We start from the raw sequence: 16,201 nt of genomic DNA, 5'->3' as shown, positions 1-16,201 counted from the left end.
GACACTTCCCATGGAAAGTGGGAGGTCCAGGTGGTACCTGGTGGTCTGTGCAAGGTGTGGCTGCTTCATCAGGGGGATTTGTCCTGTTCCCACATCTCACAGGAGAGCTGAGGGAATGAGAGTCGTGTCCCTGGTCAGGAAGGGTCTTGAGTATTGGCTTTCTATTTTGGGGATGATTAACTGAACTCTTAGGATATGAGCTCTAGGTGAGTCACTGTCTGGAAAAGTGCAGCTGGCCGTGGTTTTGTCTTTGGGAATAGCAAGGAAACTTGGGAAGCAGTGAGCCATTGAGGGCAGGAAGAGCTGCTCTCCTGCAGCGTGAGTTCCATGGTCACGGCATGTTTCCTGTCCGTGTGCTGCTCCACCACAGAGCATGACAAACCTACTTGAACAAATCATCTGTGGCAGAGCCAAGGCTAACAAAGCAGTCTGAGAGCTTCCAGAGCTGGGGTTTAATGCTGAGCTGGAAGTGCATCCTGAACAAACGTGGCCAGGCTGTGAGCCAGCCCAGCAGTGGCTGAGTGAGAGCAGAGCAGCCTGTACAGTAACCCTGAGCAGTGTCACAGCACCTGCTGCTTTCTGCATTCAGCCTGGCAGTCAGAAATAACCACAGCTAAAATTAAGGAGCCTTTACCATCTGTTTTGTGAGACACAGAGGCTTGTGGGTCAGTCTGGTAATAACAAAGTAATGAATGGCAAATGCTTCAGTGAATTATGCTGTTAGTGGTATCTTAAAATTACAGTAGGATTATTAATAGTGAAGGTAGAAAGGATCAAACTGTTGATATCAGTCTTGCTTCTAAAAAGGAGAAAGCAGGGGTGTCTCTTCTTTTTATAACACTCCTGCTGACTTCAAGGGCTGTTTCCTGACTGTGGAGAAGCCCTTGGCAGCTCTGGTGGCACTTGCAGCTCTCTGCAGCTGATGGCTTCTGTTGTGTGCCCTTCACGTGTATTCCCATGTAATCTCTGAGAGAGCTGCCTGGCTCACAGAGGTAGTGCTGTGTTAGGAAGGCCAGCACAGCTTCCACTGTGACTAAACCACGCTGACTGCTGACACTGCCAGGAGACTGTCAAAGCCTCTGAGGGCTACCAGGAGCCCTGGCTGCTTTCCTGGGGACTGGTAGAGAAGTGACCTTTTATGTGTGAATTTAAATTTCTGCTTGAGGGAAAAATGTAGGAGTTTTGCTGAAAGCCTTGGCCACTTGCCCATCCATTTGGGGTTTGGTGGCTGATGGAGTGCTGAGGTAGTTTAAAGGGCTGGTGCTGCCTCAACTGAGGATGTGCTCAGAGAGACCTCCAGCGAGCAGGGAGGGAGGGTGTGCAGACACCTGGGAGAAACCACAGAGGGTGTGCAGACACCTGGGGGAAATCACAGAGGGTGTGCAGACACTGGGGGAAATTATAGAGGGTGTGCAGACACTGGGGGAAATTATAGAGGGTCTGCAGACACCTGGGGGAAATTATAGAGGGTCTGCAGACACCTGGGAGAAATCACAGTTAATTCTGCCAGATACCTTTCCAAGGTATCATTTTCTGTGCCTGTAGTCACACCTGACTTGTACTGTGGAATTCCCAGCTCAGTCATTTAGATCATCAGCAAGTTTTACCTTAAGGCTGTGACCTTTAGTCTGTGTGTGTGGGTCAGGGTGAGGGCAAACCCATGTTTATGGGCAGGACAGCATTCCCTGGGTGCTCGGGCTGCTCCTCTCAGTCCTGCTGGCACGTCTGAGGGCCTCCTCTACCCTGGCATTGTCAGCAGGAGCAAACAAACCCACCTGGGGCACCAAATGCTGGGCACCATCCTCGACTAAGTGCTGCTACTTCAGCCTGGACTCAAATTCCTTCCCCTTCCTGTTCCCCCTTGCTGCACTTTTCCTCTGACAGAGCTGTGGGATGGAATGATCAGGCTTTAGAAGAAAATGTTTTGCACCAATCTCATACAGAGAGCAAAGAACTGTGCCAGCATAACAGGGGAAGATGTTTCCTGTGGGCAAGGGAAGGGGAAGAGAAGGAGCCCTAGGAATGGGGAGGTGGAGTGTGGGCAGCAGTAATGGCTCATGTGGGACCTACTGTGACTATAACCTGTTGTGCAAGCTCTGCTCTACCAGTCAAATGCCCTCTTGCATGGATAAACCTCACATCAAAGCCACTATGGGCAACACAAAGTAGAGGAGACACTTGCCAGTTGAATAATACCCATAATCTTTGACAGCACCTTTGGGTTTGGGAAAGCACAGGCTGAATGAATTCACATTCCTTCCTGTGAATTTGCATTAAAATACTGATCAGGTTCTTCTCAGGAATGTACCTGTTGCTCCATCCTGCCTAGTATTTTAACTGCCTCCACTTGCTCCTTTGTGGGTTCTCTGTTTTTTTCTTTTTCCAGCATTGTGGCTCAGTTTCCTTTTCCTGTTTCTGTTTCTCTGCTCAGCAGAGATAAGTGAATCCTGGGGGGTGAGCAGGGGGAAGGGGGTCAGGGTTTGTTCCAGCACAGTGTGAGAGGGTTCTGGAGAGCTGCAGGTGGGCAGTACCCCACAGATTCCATCCCTGAGTGCAGTTGCTTGTCCACACTGCTCTGTGAACCTGTGTGTCCCTGGGGGCAGCCGTGGGAAACCCAGCCAGAAACCCAGAGGGTGGAGGTGCCTTTCTTGGGGAGCTCCTTGCAGAGGAAACACCATCTTAGAGGTGCCTGCTTAGGGCCAGGGCAGGTGCTTGGCCATCAGTGGGGCAGGGAGGATTCCATGGCCGGGATTCCATGGGCAGGGGCTGTGTTGTCCCTGCTGGCCCCCCTTCCACAGCAGCTGGGAGCCTCTCTGTGCCTCCCCCTGTGTCACCGTGCCCAAATTAGCAGGGCTTTGGCACTCTGGAGGTGGCAGTGCCTGTTCTGCAGTTGCTGCCATTCCATCAGAGTGGAGACACCTCGTGTGTTCCCCTGTGAGCTGTCTGTGCTGCCAGGGTGGGAATGGCCGGACTGCTGTGCAAGAGGCGCAGGAAAGGAGGTAGGAAAGCTCCCTGTGTGCCAGGAATCTCTTCCTGAGCTGCATGCCCAAGCTGTGTGCAGGCAGCTCTGCCTGGGCACCAGAGCTGGGCAGGCTTTCTGCTAGCAGAGCCACAGGGAAGGATGTGGGATCCCTGCAGGATCTGAGGGCAACCATGCGTTTGATGTGGCTCTTCCTGTTGTGAGGGGTGGGGGGCTTAGGACACAAATTGGCATTAATGTTTTCTGTCAGTTTGGTAAATTAGAATCATAGAATCACAGAATTGCTCAGAAAGAAGGAATTATTTTTGTTAGGAAGAGTAGAAATAATTTTTAAACTAAATTAAAAGAGCAAGCACATCACCTTAACTAAACTTTTGGGAATAGAACTAGTTTAGCTGCATTTGAAAGTATTGTGGCTGGAAATGTGTGCATCACTTTGTTAATTTGGCATACACTGCTCAGAGGTTCTTCTGTCCTGCATTTTCACAGCACTGGGAACAACAACACCCTGAGCTCACTGACCACTTGGCATTCCCAGCAATGCTGTCATAAGGAAAAGAGAGTGTATCTAGAAACAAGGCTGGTACTTCCAAAACAGCTCTGGGCATTTGTAGTCCTAGCAGGGTTTTAAAAATTTTCCTTGTTGTGTTTGGTTTCCACCCAAATTTTTTTGTGCCTCCTGGTGCCTGTCCCTGTTGGCCTCACAGTGTTGGGGTGAGAAAGCCCTGGTTGGGTGAACTGGGTAAGGCCGGTAGAGCTGGTTTAAATCTCTTGCATGAGGCCCACTCACTCCCTGACTTTTTTGCTTGTAGAGTTTATCAAGAAAACAAGAATGAGTGCAGCAAAGGGGTAATGAGGAATTTCTTCAATAACAATCTTTAATCCATCAGGAGGTTAAATCTCAGCCTGCAGACGTTGTGTTGTGTTTGCAGTGGGGAAAGCAGCATTCATTGCAGAAGGCAAACAGCACAGAGCTGGCAGCCCCCTTCCCATAGGAACCAGAGATCAGAAACCATCAGGTCACAAAATACGAGGCTGGTTTTGTTGCTTGCAGAACATAAGGACAGAATTTCACAATTGAGAATTTTGGTGATGTTCAGTATCATGCTGTGAGCCAGAATGAAGTAAAATCTTGGCACTGCAATTAAGAAATGGGGGGAATTGTTTTAAGCACCTGGTTCATTTATCTGTGAGAGGAGTGGGGATTACAGGGTGTTCTTCCTCCCTGTCCTCCTCTGTGCCAGTAGGATCTCTGTGTTTTCCATTCTGTCAGGCAGGGAAAAAGCCAGTCCTGCTGCAGGATTTTGTACCTTTGCAGGCTGCCTGTGGTTTGATTTTCCAGTGGGAAAGGGGAATAATCACTTGCTGGGATACTGTGGCTATTACTTAACTGTTCCTCCTTTTTTCCCCTAAGGAAAGTTTGTCTAGCAAACTTTATTTATTTGGAAGTCCTTGCTTTTCTCTCCCAAAGGAGAATCCAATACCACAAATGCTGCCACTAATTATTTTAGCCCATCCTAACACAGAACAGTCACTGAAAAGATGGGGCTGCTGTGGTGTCTTTATGTCTGTGTCCTAGTTCAGCAGGAGGGACCAGCTAACCCTGTGTGGGGGTGATCAAAGCTGTGTATTCTACCCCCTCTATTCATTCCCCAAGGTCAATGGGCCATTAGCAGCAGCTGCCCAGGGAGCCATCATCACCTTCACACCCAGCCTGAGGGGGGCGGAGCTGCTAATGGGCCATCAACAGTTCAACACCCCCTGGCTCCCAGAGTTAATCACCCATTGTGTGAGTCCCCGCCCAGGGGGAGGGACTGGGTGCTCCCTGAGGGTACATAAGTGGTGGGTAAGAAGACCTCGGGAACTTCTCGTTGGATCCAGAGCAGCAGCAGGACCTTGACAGCAGGAGATCACCGCTTTCGCCCAGACCACAGCCCTCGCCTGCGCCAACAGATTTTTTCTTTTCCTTTTGCTCTGGACTTGGGGGAGCCACAGAGGTCTCAGGGCAAACAAACCCCCTTGGGTTTGTGCCCCAGGACACTGGGTTATACTGCTGGGGTTTTGTGAGTTGAAAGCAATTTCCCTTGTGTGTCAGTGTTGTTATTGTAATATTATTATTAAATTTTAGCTCTGACTTATAATCTCTCTCGTGGTGAGTTCATTTCCCCTGCTGGTTCACCTTTAAACCAGCACAGTCTGTTATTTCACATGCATCTGTTTCAATGTCTTGGCTTGGAATAAATGTTATCTGAATTTAGGGGGAGATGTGCCTTGGAGAGTATAAAAGTGTTGCAGCATTGCTCTGTGTCCAGCTCTGTGAAGATGCTAATAAACTGTTCAATTCTTGTATTCAAGTTTATTTCCTCCCATTAGCAGGATATAGGGAAGTATTTTAATATGCATTTTATTGACGAAGAATTCTTTACTGACTTTCCCAAATGAGAGTTGCAGGTTTTAGGACAAGAGCTTGAAATAAAAAGTTTCAGATTTGTGCTCACCAGCTCATGGCACATCTGTTTTTATTCAGTGGCAATGCTGGAATTAAATACATTTCCCCTTTATTTGGTGGCTCTTCCTGGGAGACTGTGAGGCTTTAAAAGGCCAGTAGCAAGCTGCAGTTCCTGGTGCTGTGCAGCTGGAAAAGGTGGTGCTTGAGTGGTGGCTGTGCTGTCAGAAAGGAGGTTGTTTGTGCAGTTTGGGGTCTGCTCCAGATGCTGAGCCCGCCCCCCTTCCTTTAGGAGGGACAAGCACCCTGCAGTGGGTCCTACCACAGGACTGGACTTCTTGCAAAGAGTTTCCAGCCAGTTGTGTGGTAGCTCTGTGTAATGGGAAGCTGTAAAAGGATGTTCCTTTGATTTGATTTTCCCCTGTGGCTGCAGTTCTTCGTGCCTTAAACTGTGGTCCTGTTTTGAAATGGATCTACCAGATGTTTTCGTACTCCAACCCCTACATATCCACCAATTTTGCATTTATTTCACTCTTTCTTTCTTTTTTCTCCTCTCTGTTCAGTGAGTGACCTCCAAGAAGAAGGGAAAAATGCCATCAATGCACCAATGAACCCAAGCACTGTGGACATCCATCCAGAGGATACACTATTAGGTAAAGTTCTCATGCTACACACCTTGACTAAGGTACTTTTTGGAGTCTCTCCCATGTCCATCTCAATTCCCCTTTTCCCCTCTCTGAGTCCCTACAAGAGCAACAGCATAATTTAATAGCAAGAAGTGTTTCAAACTTGTTAGAATAAAACACTTTTGCCTCTCCTGGCCATATGTGTCTTAATCTACATAACCAGTTGAAGGAAGCTGTCATGGGGACAAATGATAAAACTAAATTAAAACCAGAAAAGTGTTAGTCACTTGGATTTTCTGACTAGAAGAGAAGTAGGAAATGCGAAGCACTTTTCCTCTGAGGTGTGGGCAGAGTGTTGATTGCTCTGTGTGGATGTACCTGTCAGTGTCTCCAGTGATTTCTGCTGGGTACCACTAAAGCTGTGCATGACTTTGGAAGATGCAGAACCACTCCTGAAGGCCTGTCATAGACAAACATGACACCAGTGAGTTTAACCTGAGTCCTGTGGTGATCATGTGCTGTTATGGGTCAAATTTTGTTCAGGGTTTAACAGTATTTTGGGTGTGTAGTGGGTGTCACTTCCTTGTGACAGAATGCCTGACTCATCCTAGGCAGTGATGAGGAACTGAAGGAACAGGGGGGAAAAAGCAGCAAAATAATTCATAGTTTTTGTAGGTTTATGGAAATTTTTCAAGTGTGTTCAGCTAGCAGGGTTTTGTTTTTTTAATAAAGATTAGGGGCTCCTACTTGGCTGCTCAAGGAGCTAAAATGAAGGGTTCAGGGAGACACCTGCAACTTAAAAGCAGGAACCAGAATTTAAAATAAGAGCCTTGCTCCAGCTGTGCCCTGAATACTGGTGTCCACACCTTCAGCAGCATGAAAACATGCACGTGAACACGTGTCCACATATGCTGTTGTGAAGGTAATTCTGCAAGGGTTTGGGTTTTAGCCTTTCTGAGCTCAATTTGATTTTTCTGCCAGCATTTCAGCCCTTCTAAAAATTGCTTCTCATGTTCATGCCTCTTACACTTGTCCTTTTGGCCATTAGAGAGCACTTGTCACATACCTCCATCTCAGCAGGAGAAATAGAAGATTTTACACCTGCATAATCTATTTTATGTTCTTCCCCCATACACGGGTACTGATAAAAAGTGGGGTAGTTTTATTTCTCAAGCTTAACCAAAGGTTAAGGAGTTCCTGCATTCAGGGCCACATGTGACCAAGTTTCAGGGAACCAGAGAGTGGAGGCACAAACTCTCAGCCCAACTGCACTGATTGGTGCCATAAACTCACTAGTTCTTGGTGTAGTGTCACTTGGGACAAGTATTTTCAAATAGTTAAATACAGTTGGTGTCACTTGGGGCAGGTATTTTCAAATAGTTAAATACAAATCGAGGAGAAGGAGAAAAGTGGTTGACTGCAGTTTTTCGTGTGTTAATGTTAACATGCCCCACATGAGGACAGGGATTTTCCTGAAGCATTCTGCATGGAGCAGGGTCTGAGCTGGGGAAGGAGAGTGGAAACAATTGTATTTTAGGGAAGTGGAGCTGTGTTATCTCTCTGTGTGTCCCTAAAGTTGCCTGACACTGCTCATCAGACACTCCCCTGCTAAGATGATGACTGGGCACTGTCACTTGTCCATCAGCTGACAGGGCCCTTCCTGGTAGGAGTTGTTGCAGAGTTTCAGCACTGTCTGTTTGAACTTGGTCTCACTGAGGTTTCCCATTTCCCTTGGACAGAGGAGAATGAGGAACGCACTATGATTGATCCCAACTCAAAGGAAGAGCCCAAGTTCAAAGAACTGATCAAGGTAGGAGATCAATGTTTTGTCCTTCTTGAAGTCTTTAGTGAGCTGGAGTCACTTGCCAATGAAAATATTTAAAATTCAAACCACAATAAATAGCACCTTGTTACTGAAGTGTGTCTAAAAACCGAGATGAAGATCATCAACAAGGTAAGGCTGAAAGCAGCAGACAGAGACACAGAAATGCCACAGTGAAGCTCCACTGTCCATTTGTGTCCTTGTGATTGTCACAGTGAGCTCCAAGGCTTGGCTTGGATCCCCTGCAGTGTCTGCACATAAACCTGCTGTGCATGAAAGCAGGGCAGGAGCTTTGGAAAGCATTGGTGGGGTTTCAGGAGAAGAGCAGGACTGCAATCAGCACTTGGGGAACAATGAGGAGGCCTCTTGTGTCACAACAAAGTTGGAACTGAGATTCTTCTTGCCCTGCATCCTGTCCTCAGTTTACTTCCCAATACACTTTATTAGTTTAAAATAATGATAAAAATTATTTTTGTTAGAAACAACAACGCAACTATATCTGAAAACTTTGGATAGTGTCTATTGTTTGCAGACAGGGAGTTGAGCTGTGGCTTGTTGCCCTGTGGCACCTTGTGCCCCCTGGTTGCCCATGAGGCTCACACAATGCCTCAGCAGCTGCTCTCCTGGTTTAGAACAAGCCCTGCAATAACATCTTCAGCATTACAAGCCCACATCAAACAGAGCTTAGCAAGGAGCTGTGCTTGGGTTTTGTGGCTATTCCAATTCACCTGGAACACCATGTGGTTTTAAATGAAGTGAATTTGCACATTCTTTCTTTGTTAGTAACTAAGTCCATTAATTCTCTCAAAAGCTGCAGTGGTCTTGCATCACTCCTTCCACATGAAATGTGGTTTCTTTGCTAGTGGAGCAGTGATATCATCCTGAATAGTTCAACTGAACAAGAGTCATTGCAGTGAAGGAGCCAGATGCACTCTGAGATTCAGGAAACTTGATATCAGGATCACCATTGCTTTTAAATTGGGAATTTTCCTGGTTTTAATATGAATTGGTGAGTCTTCCCTGGATGTCATAGTCCATCAGGTGGCAGCCCCCCTTACACCTATGAGAAACATTATGCCTGGAGGTGTTGTTTGTTATCATTACAGACAATACTCTAAAAATAGCCCTCATTTGTCAGTCTGAAGTGTTCAGCTGAGTTCTCTCTGTGGCCAGCAGCCTTTTTTCTTTCCCTCACTCCATTTGCTCTGTGTGTAGTCAGTGTTTGGTACATGACTGAACAGACCCAAAGCTGAGAATTCAGATCAGGGAAGGATAGGAGTTATTTGGTGTTTATATATATAGATATATATGTGTGAGTATTTTATTCACAAAATACTCTATTTCTGGTGTCTGAAATCCGTGAGCTTCTTTTACTCATTGCTCAGTATTTGACAAATGCACAGCTAACCTCAAGTAAGAATTCTAAGTTTGGGCTGGTTTGGAATCAGATACAGAGATATCCTATGGCATATTATTTCTTCTTCTATACTTCAGAGTCAGATTTCCAAGATAGGTTATTGTGAATCTGATTAAAGCTCAGTTTCCATTAATATATCAAGTTCCTTTAGCTGATCCATGTCATTTATTGCAAAGAGTGTTTGGGGGTTCTTGTAGTTCTCTTTTGAATGCTTTAAAAAAAAAAGTTGTTAATCTCTGTGTGCTTTCCTTGTTGTGTGTTTCTCTGTGTATAAAGGTGGAGGGAATCTTTTTTTTCCTCCCTCTGGTTCAGATATGGCTGAAGGGGAAAAGTTTCAAAAAACTTCGTTGCTGCTTGTCAGCCTAAACATAATTAGGGTTAAAAACTGTAGGAATCCAGTCACAGACTTTGAAAAGGTACTTCAAACATTCCGCAGAAGTGGCAGATTTCCTGGGGGTTTCTCATTTTCAGTATGGCAGTAGGAAAAATGCAAAAAAGAGCTTCTACTAATTGAATACAAAACTTTTGAACTGCAGCTTGCAAGAATTGGGTCCTTCTGAAAAGTATTCCCTTTCCCAGGAGATACCACCTTTTGCCATGTCTAATTTTATGGCTTTTTTAGATTTGCTGAGGTGAAGAGAAAACCAGGATTTGTAGAGTTTCACATGTGGCCAGAGGAAACTGCCTCCTAAATGCCCTTTTGCAAACAAGAAGCCTCTCTTGGCTCCCAGGCTTGCCAGTGCTTTGTGCTTAGTCAAAAGGGATAAAAACATGATTTTTTCATATTAATTTCCATGCTCAGCCCTGCAGCCAGTGCAGCTTTCATACCTTTGATCTCTGCTTCCCAATTCCCCCAGAAGTTGGGTGGAAGAGGCTTTTCTTTCTTTGCTGCTTTTGGTGACTGGTCTTCCTGTTTTCCAGTTGTGCCAGATGTGTTCCTGTGGTTTGTGTTATTCCTCACTGTGTTCCCTTCTGGGGGCTCCCTGAGCTCTGCAGATTAACCCTGACCAATTCAAGTTGCAGCCCAGGGCTTGGAAATGCAACGTGGCTCTTAAGCAGACATTTGAATTGGTCTGTAAAACTGTACAATAAATAGATGTGTCAGGATTTAAAGCTCTGGTGGAAATTTCACAGCTACAAACTCATGGGTCTGTGCATTTGACACAGTTCAAAAATTATTTCTATGAGTATGGATATTTTTTATAAGTGGATATTTTGATATGAGTATGGACATTTTTATATGAGTATGGATTATTTGTATATGAGAATGGACATTTGTATATGAGTGGATATTTTATATGAATATGGATGTGCATGAAATGTCAGTCATGGTTTATGGCCATCTTGATGTTGGATTAAAGTTCTAAAACCACACTCCTAATCCCAAATACTAAAGAAAATCAGCTTATTTTAAATGAAGATATGACAAGTTAAGTGATGTAAGAAACATTTCCATGTCCTGAACAGGAAGGTGAGTCTCAGGTGCATTGGAAATCATGTGGATGTTGGAGTGTCTCCTCCAGGAGGAAGGAGGAGCCCAGTTAAACTTATTTTAATGCACAGGAAGAGCTCTGCCTGTGCCTTCTCTCTGCTCCCCTTTGATTTCTGTGTGCCTGTATCAAGCTTTTTAAATTTTTAGACATCCAGGTTATTGACCATTTTCTGCTTTTGCATGAAGGAGTCACTACAAAGAACTGGAGGGCTGACTTGCTGTGGCAGAGTCAGAAAGTATTTGTGCATGTTTATCATTTCAGTGAGCAGTGTGGTGCTTCATTTCCTTTGTGAAAGTTACAAAAAAAACCCAACCTGTGCTAAAGCAATTTAATTTACCAAATAGTAAGTTGAAGGAAAGCACCACTGCCAGCTTCAAACAGCCCAGGCTGTTCTTCCTGTGACTGTTTGCAAATTATTATCTTTGGCACCCAGAAAATTTAACTCAGTTCCTTTTCTTTTGAAAGGTCTTTTATGTTCATTCCTGCTTTGCAGGTGATTGAATGGTTTTCATAGCTCTGGTGTTCAGCAGATTGGGATGTAACAGGTTGTAGAAGGGTTATTGGACCTGTTTGACCAATACTTTAATTCTGGCCTTCTGTCCAGTGCCCTCTCCTGGTGCTGATGACAAAGGTCCAGCTCGTGGGGCTGTTGGGCTCCTGTTTGTGCAAGTGTTCATTCTGTCCCTTCTGAACCTCTTCCTTCTGGCACATTATTCATGTTTTTTCAGGGAAATTAATATATTCAGGGAGACAAATAATAGTAGGGGCATGGGACTGTGGGCATCTGTTGGCAGGTCTGATATTCACATAAAACAGGATTTTGGAGAACACAGACACCCCCAAAGGTTATTGCTGTTTGCTCTGGAATTGATGCCATAAGGTGATGTTTTAATGAGGAAAAATAGAGGGTACTCAAATTGCCATGCTGTCAAGACCTGCATTGAAAACACTAATGGACAAAGAGATGCTTTTACTCTGTTGTTTTTAATTCAGTTGTTATTTGGGAATACAAAAATATGCCTGCTCTTCCTCTGTTTTATATTCCTCATGATATGAAAGCAACATATCTGAGTAATTTTTGGAAATTTGGCTCCATTTTCTCATTCCAGGTTCTGATTGACTGGATTAATGATGTGCTGGTGGAGGAGAGAATCATTGTCAAGCAGCTGGAGGAGGATCTGTACGATGGGCAGGTGCTGCAGAAGCTGCTGGGTGAGTTCACACCAGGCAAGGGGACCCCAAAAACTGACAGGGGCCCAAATGGAATCCCTTCCAGAGCTGCAGACAGGGCTGGGCAGTAACCAGGAATGCACCTTGTTTCAGTGGTAGCTACAGCATCATCTCCATCAGCTGAAAAGGCAGGAAATCCACATAATTCCCAGGCATCTCTTTGAAGGACTAACCATAGTCCAGACAGCTGAAATACATGGTAGGAAAAAGGTGAGGAGGTTCCTGTTTGCAGTGGGGGAACCAGGCAGGAGTTCTGTCAGTGTGGTTTGATTCTGAATGCTTTTGGGCTCAGCTGTTCTGAGGGTCTGGTGGAGTTACTTTTAGTGGGGAAAAATGAGAAAAAGAGAGTGCATGGCAGCAGGAAAGTACCCAAAATGTGGGTGATTCCTGAAGGGCTACACTCAGCTGAACAACTGGGGTCCTGCAGCCCCCCAGTCCTTGCCGGGTGTGTGTTGGGGCAGCAGGCCCAGGGGGAAGAGCTCATGGGAAAGGGGTGTAGCCACCACTTTCAAAAAACACACAGATGTTGCACTTGGGGAGTGGTTTGATGATGGATTTGGCAGTGCTGGGTTGATGGTTGGGCTCAAAGATCTTAAAGATTCTCTGTAGATCACTCAGACTTAGCATATCTTACAGGAGGAAAGGTGCGCACAATTTCTGTTTCCTGACTGGCCAAAAAAAATTCATCTGTTAGTATAGTTGTTTTTTAAAAAAAATCTAGAATTTAAATTAATATTTATGCATTTTGGAAGTTGGTTTAGAAAATATTCAAAGGTATCTTGGCTAAAGAATGTTTCTCTCATTTATATTATTCAGATATTGATAAAAAATTCTTGCTTTAGGTTGATAAAACAGTCAAAATGTTCAAAGTATTTGTGAGTTGATAACCTGCAGGTCTCTTCTATTTGGGTTACTAGAGTGATTTTGTATTTTTGCTGCTTTAAGAAGAATATAAATATAAGAATATAAGATAAGTATTTATCTTCAGCTGGGTGAAATGTCCAGAAAAAACAGTTGAGAGCAGAAATATTTCCATTCTTGGAATAATAGGTTTTGACAACTCGGAGACAGTTCTGAATGCATCTCTAGAGTTGAAGCCCATCCCATTTTGTGAAAACAGTTTTGGTGAAGTACCTTGTTTTGTTTTAAAGAGTGGAATAATATTTAATTGGGCTGTGTCCAACCAGTCCTGACCTTCTAGAGAGATTCTTCCTCAGGGAGGAAGGAGAACAGAGATCAGCTGTTCCCTTTGCCCTGGAGGGCTCTGCCCCTCCCTCCTCACCTCTTCTCTTTCTTCTTTAGAAAAATTCAACTCCTATGTCTTTGGCAAGAGCCACAATGCAGAGGGAGAGAAGAATGCCTTGTTTATGACTTTGGCCACAAATAAATATATTACACAAACAGAATTGAAATCTTTATAATGGAATTTTACAAACTTTCTTGCATTAGTTAATTTTTGGAAGTAATCAACCACGATGTGACAATACCATGACAAGATTATTCTTTAAATTAGTTCCACTAAGGCAGTACAAATCTGTGGGTCAGAGGAGTGTATAACTCTTGAGGATGCAGAGTGTGCTTTAGCTTAAATTCACCTTCAGCTAACCTGAAATAAAGCTTAGCAAGCTGCAGTAAGTGTTCACACAGTTTCTCCCTTTTTTTTTGTCCTAAATTAACTAGTTATAAGAAAGTCCATTAAGCCTGTGCAGATTCCTTGTGCAGGGAAGGTTGTGTTGTGCCAAATGCTTTTCAGCAGTGGAAGAAATTGGGAGGTATAATTAATATTATTACTAACTTGATGGCCGACTGAAAGTTGTTCCATGTTTTGCCACCTGATTGATGAGCATGCTCAGCCAGGCTCTCCCAGTTTTATCACATTTTTGTTGGATTGACACACTTGGATGAAAGTTTGCCTTTCAGCTATTTTTCTTTCTGAGGAAAATAATTCTCACAGAACACTTGTTGCAGAGTCCAGCTCTGCCCAGTGGCCTGTGCTTGTTATTTCCACCCAGCCCCTTGTTTAATGTGTTTTTTTCTGTTCCCTTGGGGTGTTTTTGCTTTTCCCAAACCCAGAGAAACTGGCTGACCGTAAGCTGAATGTGGCAGAGGTGACCCAGTCTGAGATTGGGCAGAAGCAGAAGCTGCAGACGGTGCTGGAGGCCGTCCATGACCTGCTCCGACCCCACGGCTGGACCATCAAGTGGAATGTGGACTGTAAGGGCTCTCTTGGGTTTCCTGTCTCAGCTTCCCCCCCAGGCAAAGAGGGCATGACATCAATAGGCTGATCACAATCTCTGGGATACACTGTTTTTAAAAATTATTTCTTTATTTGTGGTTCTTACCACGTCCATGTATGGATTGTAACTGTCACCTTCTTCTGTGGCCTTTGTTAAGGACAGAGGTACATCACCATCATCATAATTTTTGTAGGATAATTGAACTAAACTTGTTCCAGCATGGCCTGTTACAGTCCAAAAGTGAGAATGGAATTTGACAAGTCTCTTTGCCTGGTTGGTGGAGGAGTTTCGTCTCTTACAGGCAGCAAAGCTCTTGTTAACACTGTGGAAGTTTGCAACAAGCAGTTTCTCCAGCATCCTCTAGCACAGTGCCTGGGGCTGCCTGTCTCCTTGGCCAGAGAGGGAGCTGAAGGGTCTGGGCTTGTAAATTGGGCATGTAGCTTAAAGAAAGGGTTAAATCTACACTTTACTACCTAGGAAATTCTATTTCAGGCCTTACTAATTTAGGAAAAAGAGAAAGAAGCATAGGAAGCAAAAAGTCTGTGTTGACATTTTCACTGCCTTTTTTCCTAGAGCTGTTTGTTTAAAATAAGGCCTCAGCATTCTTTGATTAGCTTAATCTCCCTTGTTCCCTGCAGCAATCCATGGCAAGAACCTGATTGCCATCCTTCACCTCCTGGTGGCTTTGGCAATGCATTTCCGAGCTCCCATCCGACTGCCCGAACATGTGTCTGTGCAGGTGGTGGTGGTGAGGGTGAGTATGGAGGAACTGGGTGGGCCAACCATCATTTGTCACTCTGGTTCTGCAGTGCTGGGCTGCTCCCATGCACTTCCCCTGAGCTCCTGTCCTTTACACAATTTGCGTCCCACTTGTTTGTCCTGGGAATGCATTTTAGATAGATGTGATCCTGAGAACATCCCATCTTGCATGTGTTTGGGACCAGCACTTGCTGTTGCAACAGCAAGGTAAAATTGTACAGTGGGACTTTGTGTAAGAGACTGTTGTGCCTGTAATTTCTGTCACTTTAACGAAGTTTTTTTGCCCTGCTTTTTTTCACAGAGAAGCCACTGAAACACAAGCAGCACAGAAAGGAGTTGCAGCAGAGCAGTCTGCAGAGCCTGTTATGGTGCTGCTTTCCCCCAGTGACTTCATGTGCAGACTTAGACATGCTGTTTTCTTTGGCATGCCCTGCAGGCTTTCATCATTCCTTTCACAGCCCTGTGTTTTTGTGAGCTTTTCTTAGATATGGAGGAGAGGTCTGACCTCAGACACCCTGACTTCTTCCTCCCTGCCCTGTGTGCTGCCCTGGTTATTCCTTCTCTGCTGTGGGTCCTTCTCAGTGCTTGGGTCCCAGGGCAGGAGGCTCTGCAAGTGCCACTCCTTTCAAGAAAGATGAAGTGATCTCAGCCTCTGCTTTGCCAGTCTGGTTGCCACACAAGCCATCACAAGGATGGTTGATTAGGCAACAGCCTCATTTTGTTTTACTTTTAAATAATGGCATTTTCCAGGCTGTCTGCCTGAATATTCTAGAGGTGCAGGGTGTGATGTGAATGAGGAATTAATGGATTCTCCCTGACTCACAGTAAATGTGTGTATTCTCCTGAAGAGGTGACTTTGAACTGCTTTAGTGCTTCATGTTAAAAACAATGAGTTAGTTATAAAGTCACATGAATGTAAATAGGAGACTAATCTCTTTTTAAATTTCTTTTGGCTGTCTTGGAAAGATAAGGAGGAAGTGTAAATATATGCTGGTTTCTCGCACCCTGGTGGTAGAAAAACTGTCCAGGACAATGAAGTGGCTTCTGTAACTGCTGTCAGAAAAAAACCCTTTGGTAGAGAGGGTTTCATTTAGATGCTTCTTCTTGCTTGCATTTTGGAGAGGACTTTGCTTTACCTTCCTTGCCAGGAAAAACCTTTCCCTGTGTGTCTGTCTTTCGATTTCATGGAGA

General features: G+C 44.8%; 1 protein-coding gene across 3 annotated transcripts in view; it reads left to right on the top strand.

The window, feature by feature from the left end:
* The window catches only part of PARVB (parvin beta), a 51,715-nt gene that overhangs the window by 19,856 nt on the left and 15,658 nt on the right, over positions 1–16,201 (top strand). For 2 of the 3 annotated variants that reach the window (XM_071551526.1, XM_071551528.1), the window contains exons 2-6: positions 5,990–6,079; positions 7,792–7,862; positions 11,894–11,996; positions 14,088–14,228; positions 14,890–15,005. In XM_071551526.1, coding sequence (XP_071407627.1) covers positions 5,990–6,079; positions 7,792–7,862; positions 11,894–11,996; positions 14,088–14,228; positions 14,890–15,005 — 521 coding nt within the window. Of the gene's footprint in view, positions 1–2,915; positions 3,000–5,989; positions 6,080–7,791; positions 7,863–11,893; positions 11,997–14,087; positions 14,229–14,889; positions 15,006–16,201 lie in introns of those variants that run through there. The other variant, XM_071551527.1, reaches the window with a different exon arrangement.

Source organism: Pithys albifrons, chromosome 3 (assembly GCF_047495875.1).
Source record: "Pithys albifrons albifrons isolate INPA30051 chromosome 3, PitAlb_v1, whole genome shotgun sequence".
NCBI classification, from domain to species: domain Eukaryota; kingdom Metazoa; phylum Chordata; class Aves; order Passeriformes; family Thamnophilidae; genus Pithys; species Pithys albifrons.
The sequence above is the reverse complement of the archived record's forward strand: the minus strand, read 5'-3'. Positions and strand labels throughout refer to the sequence as shown.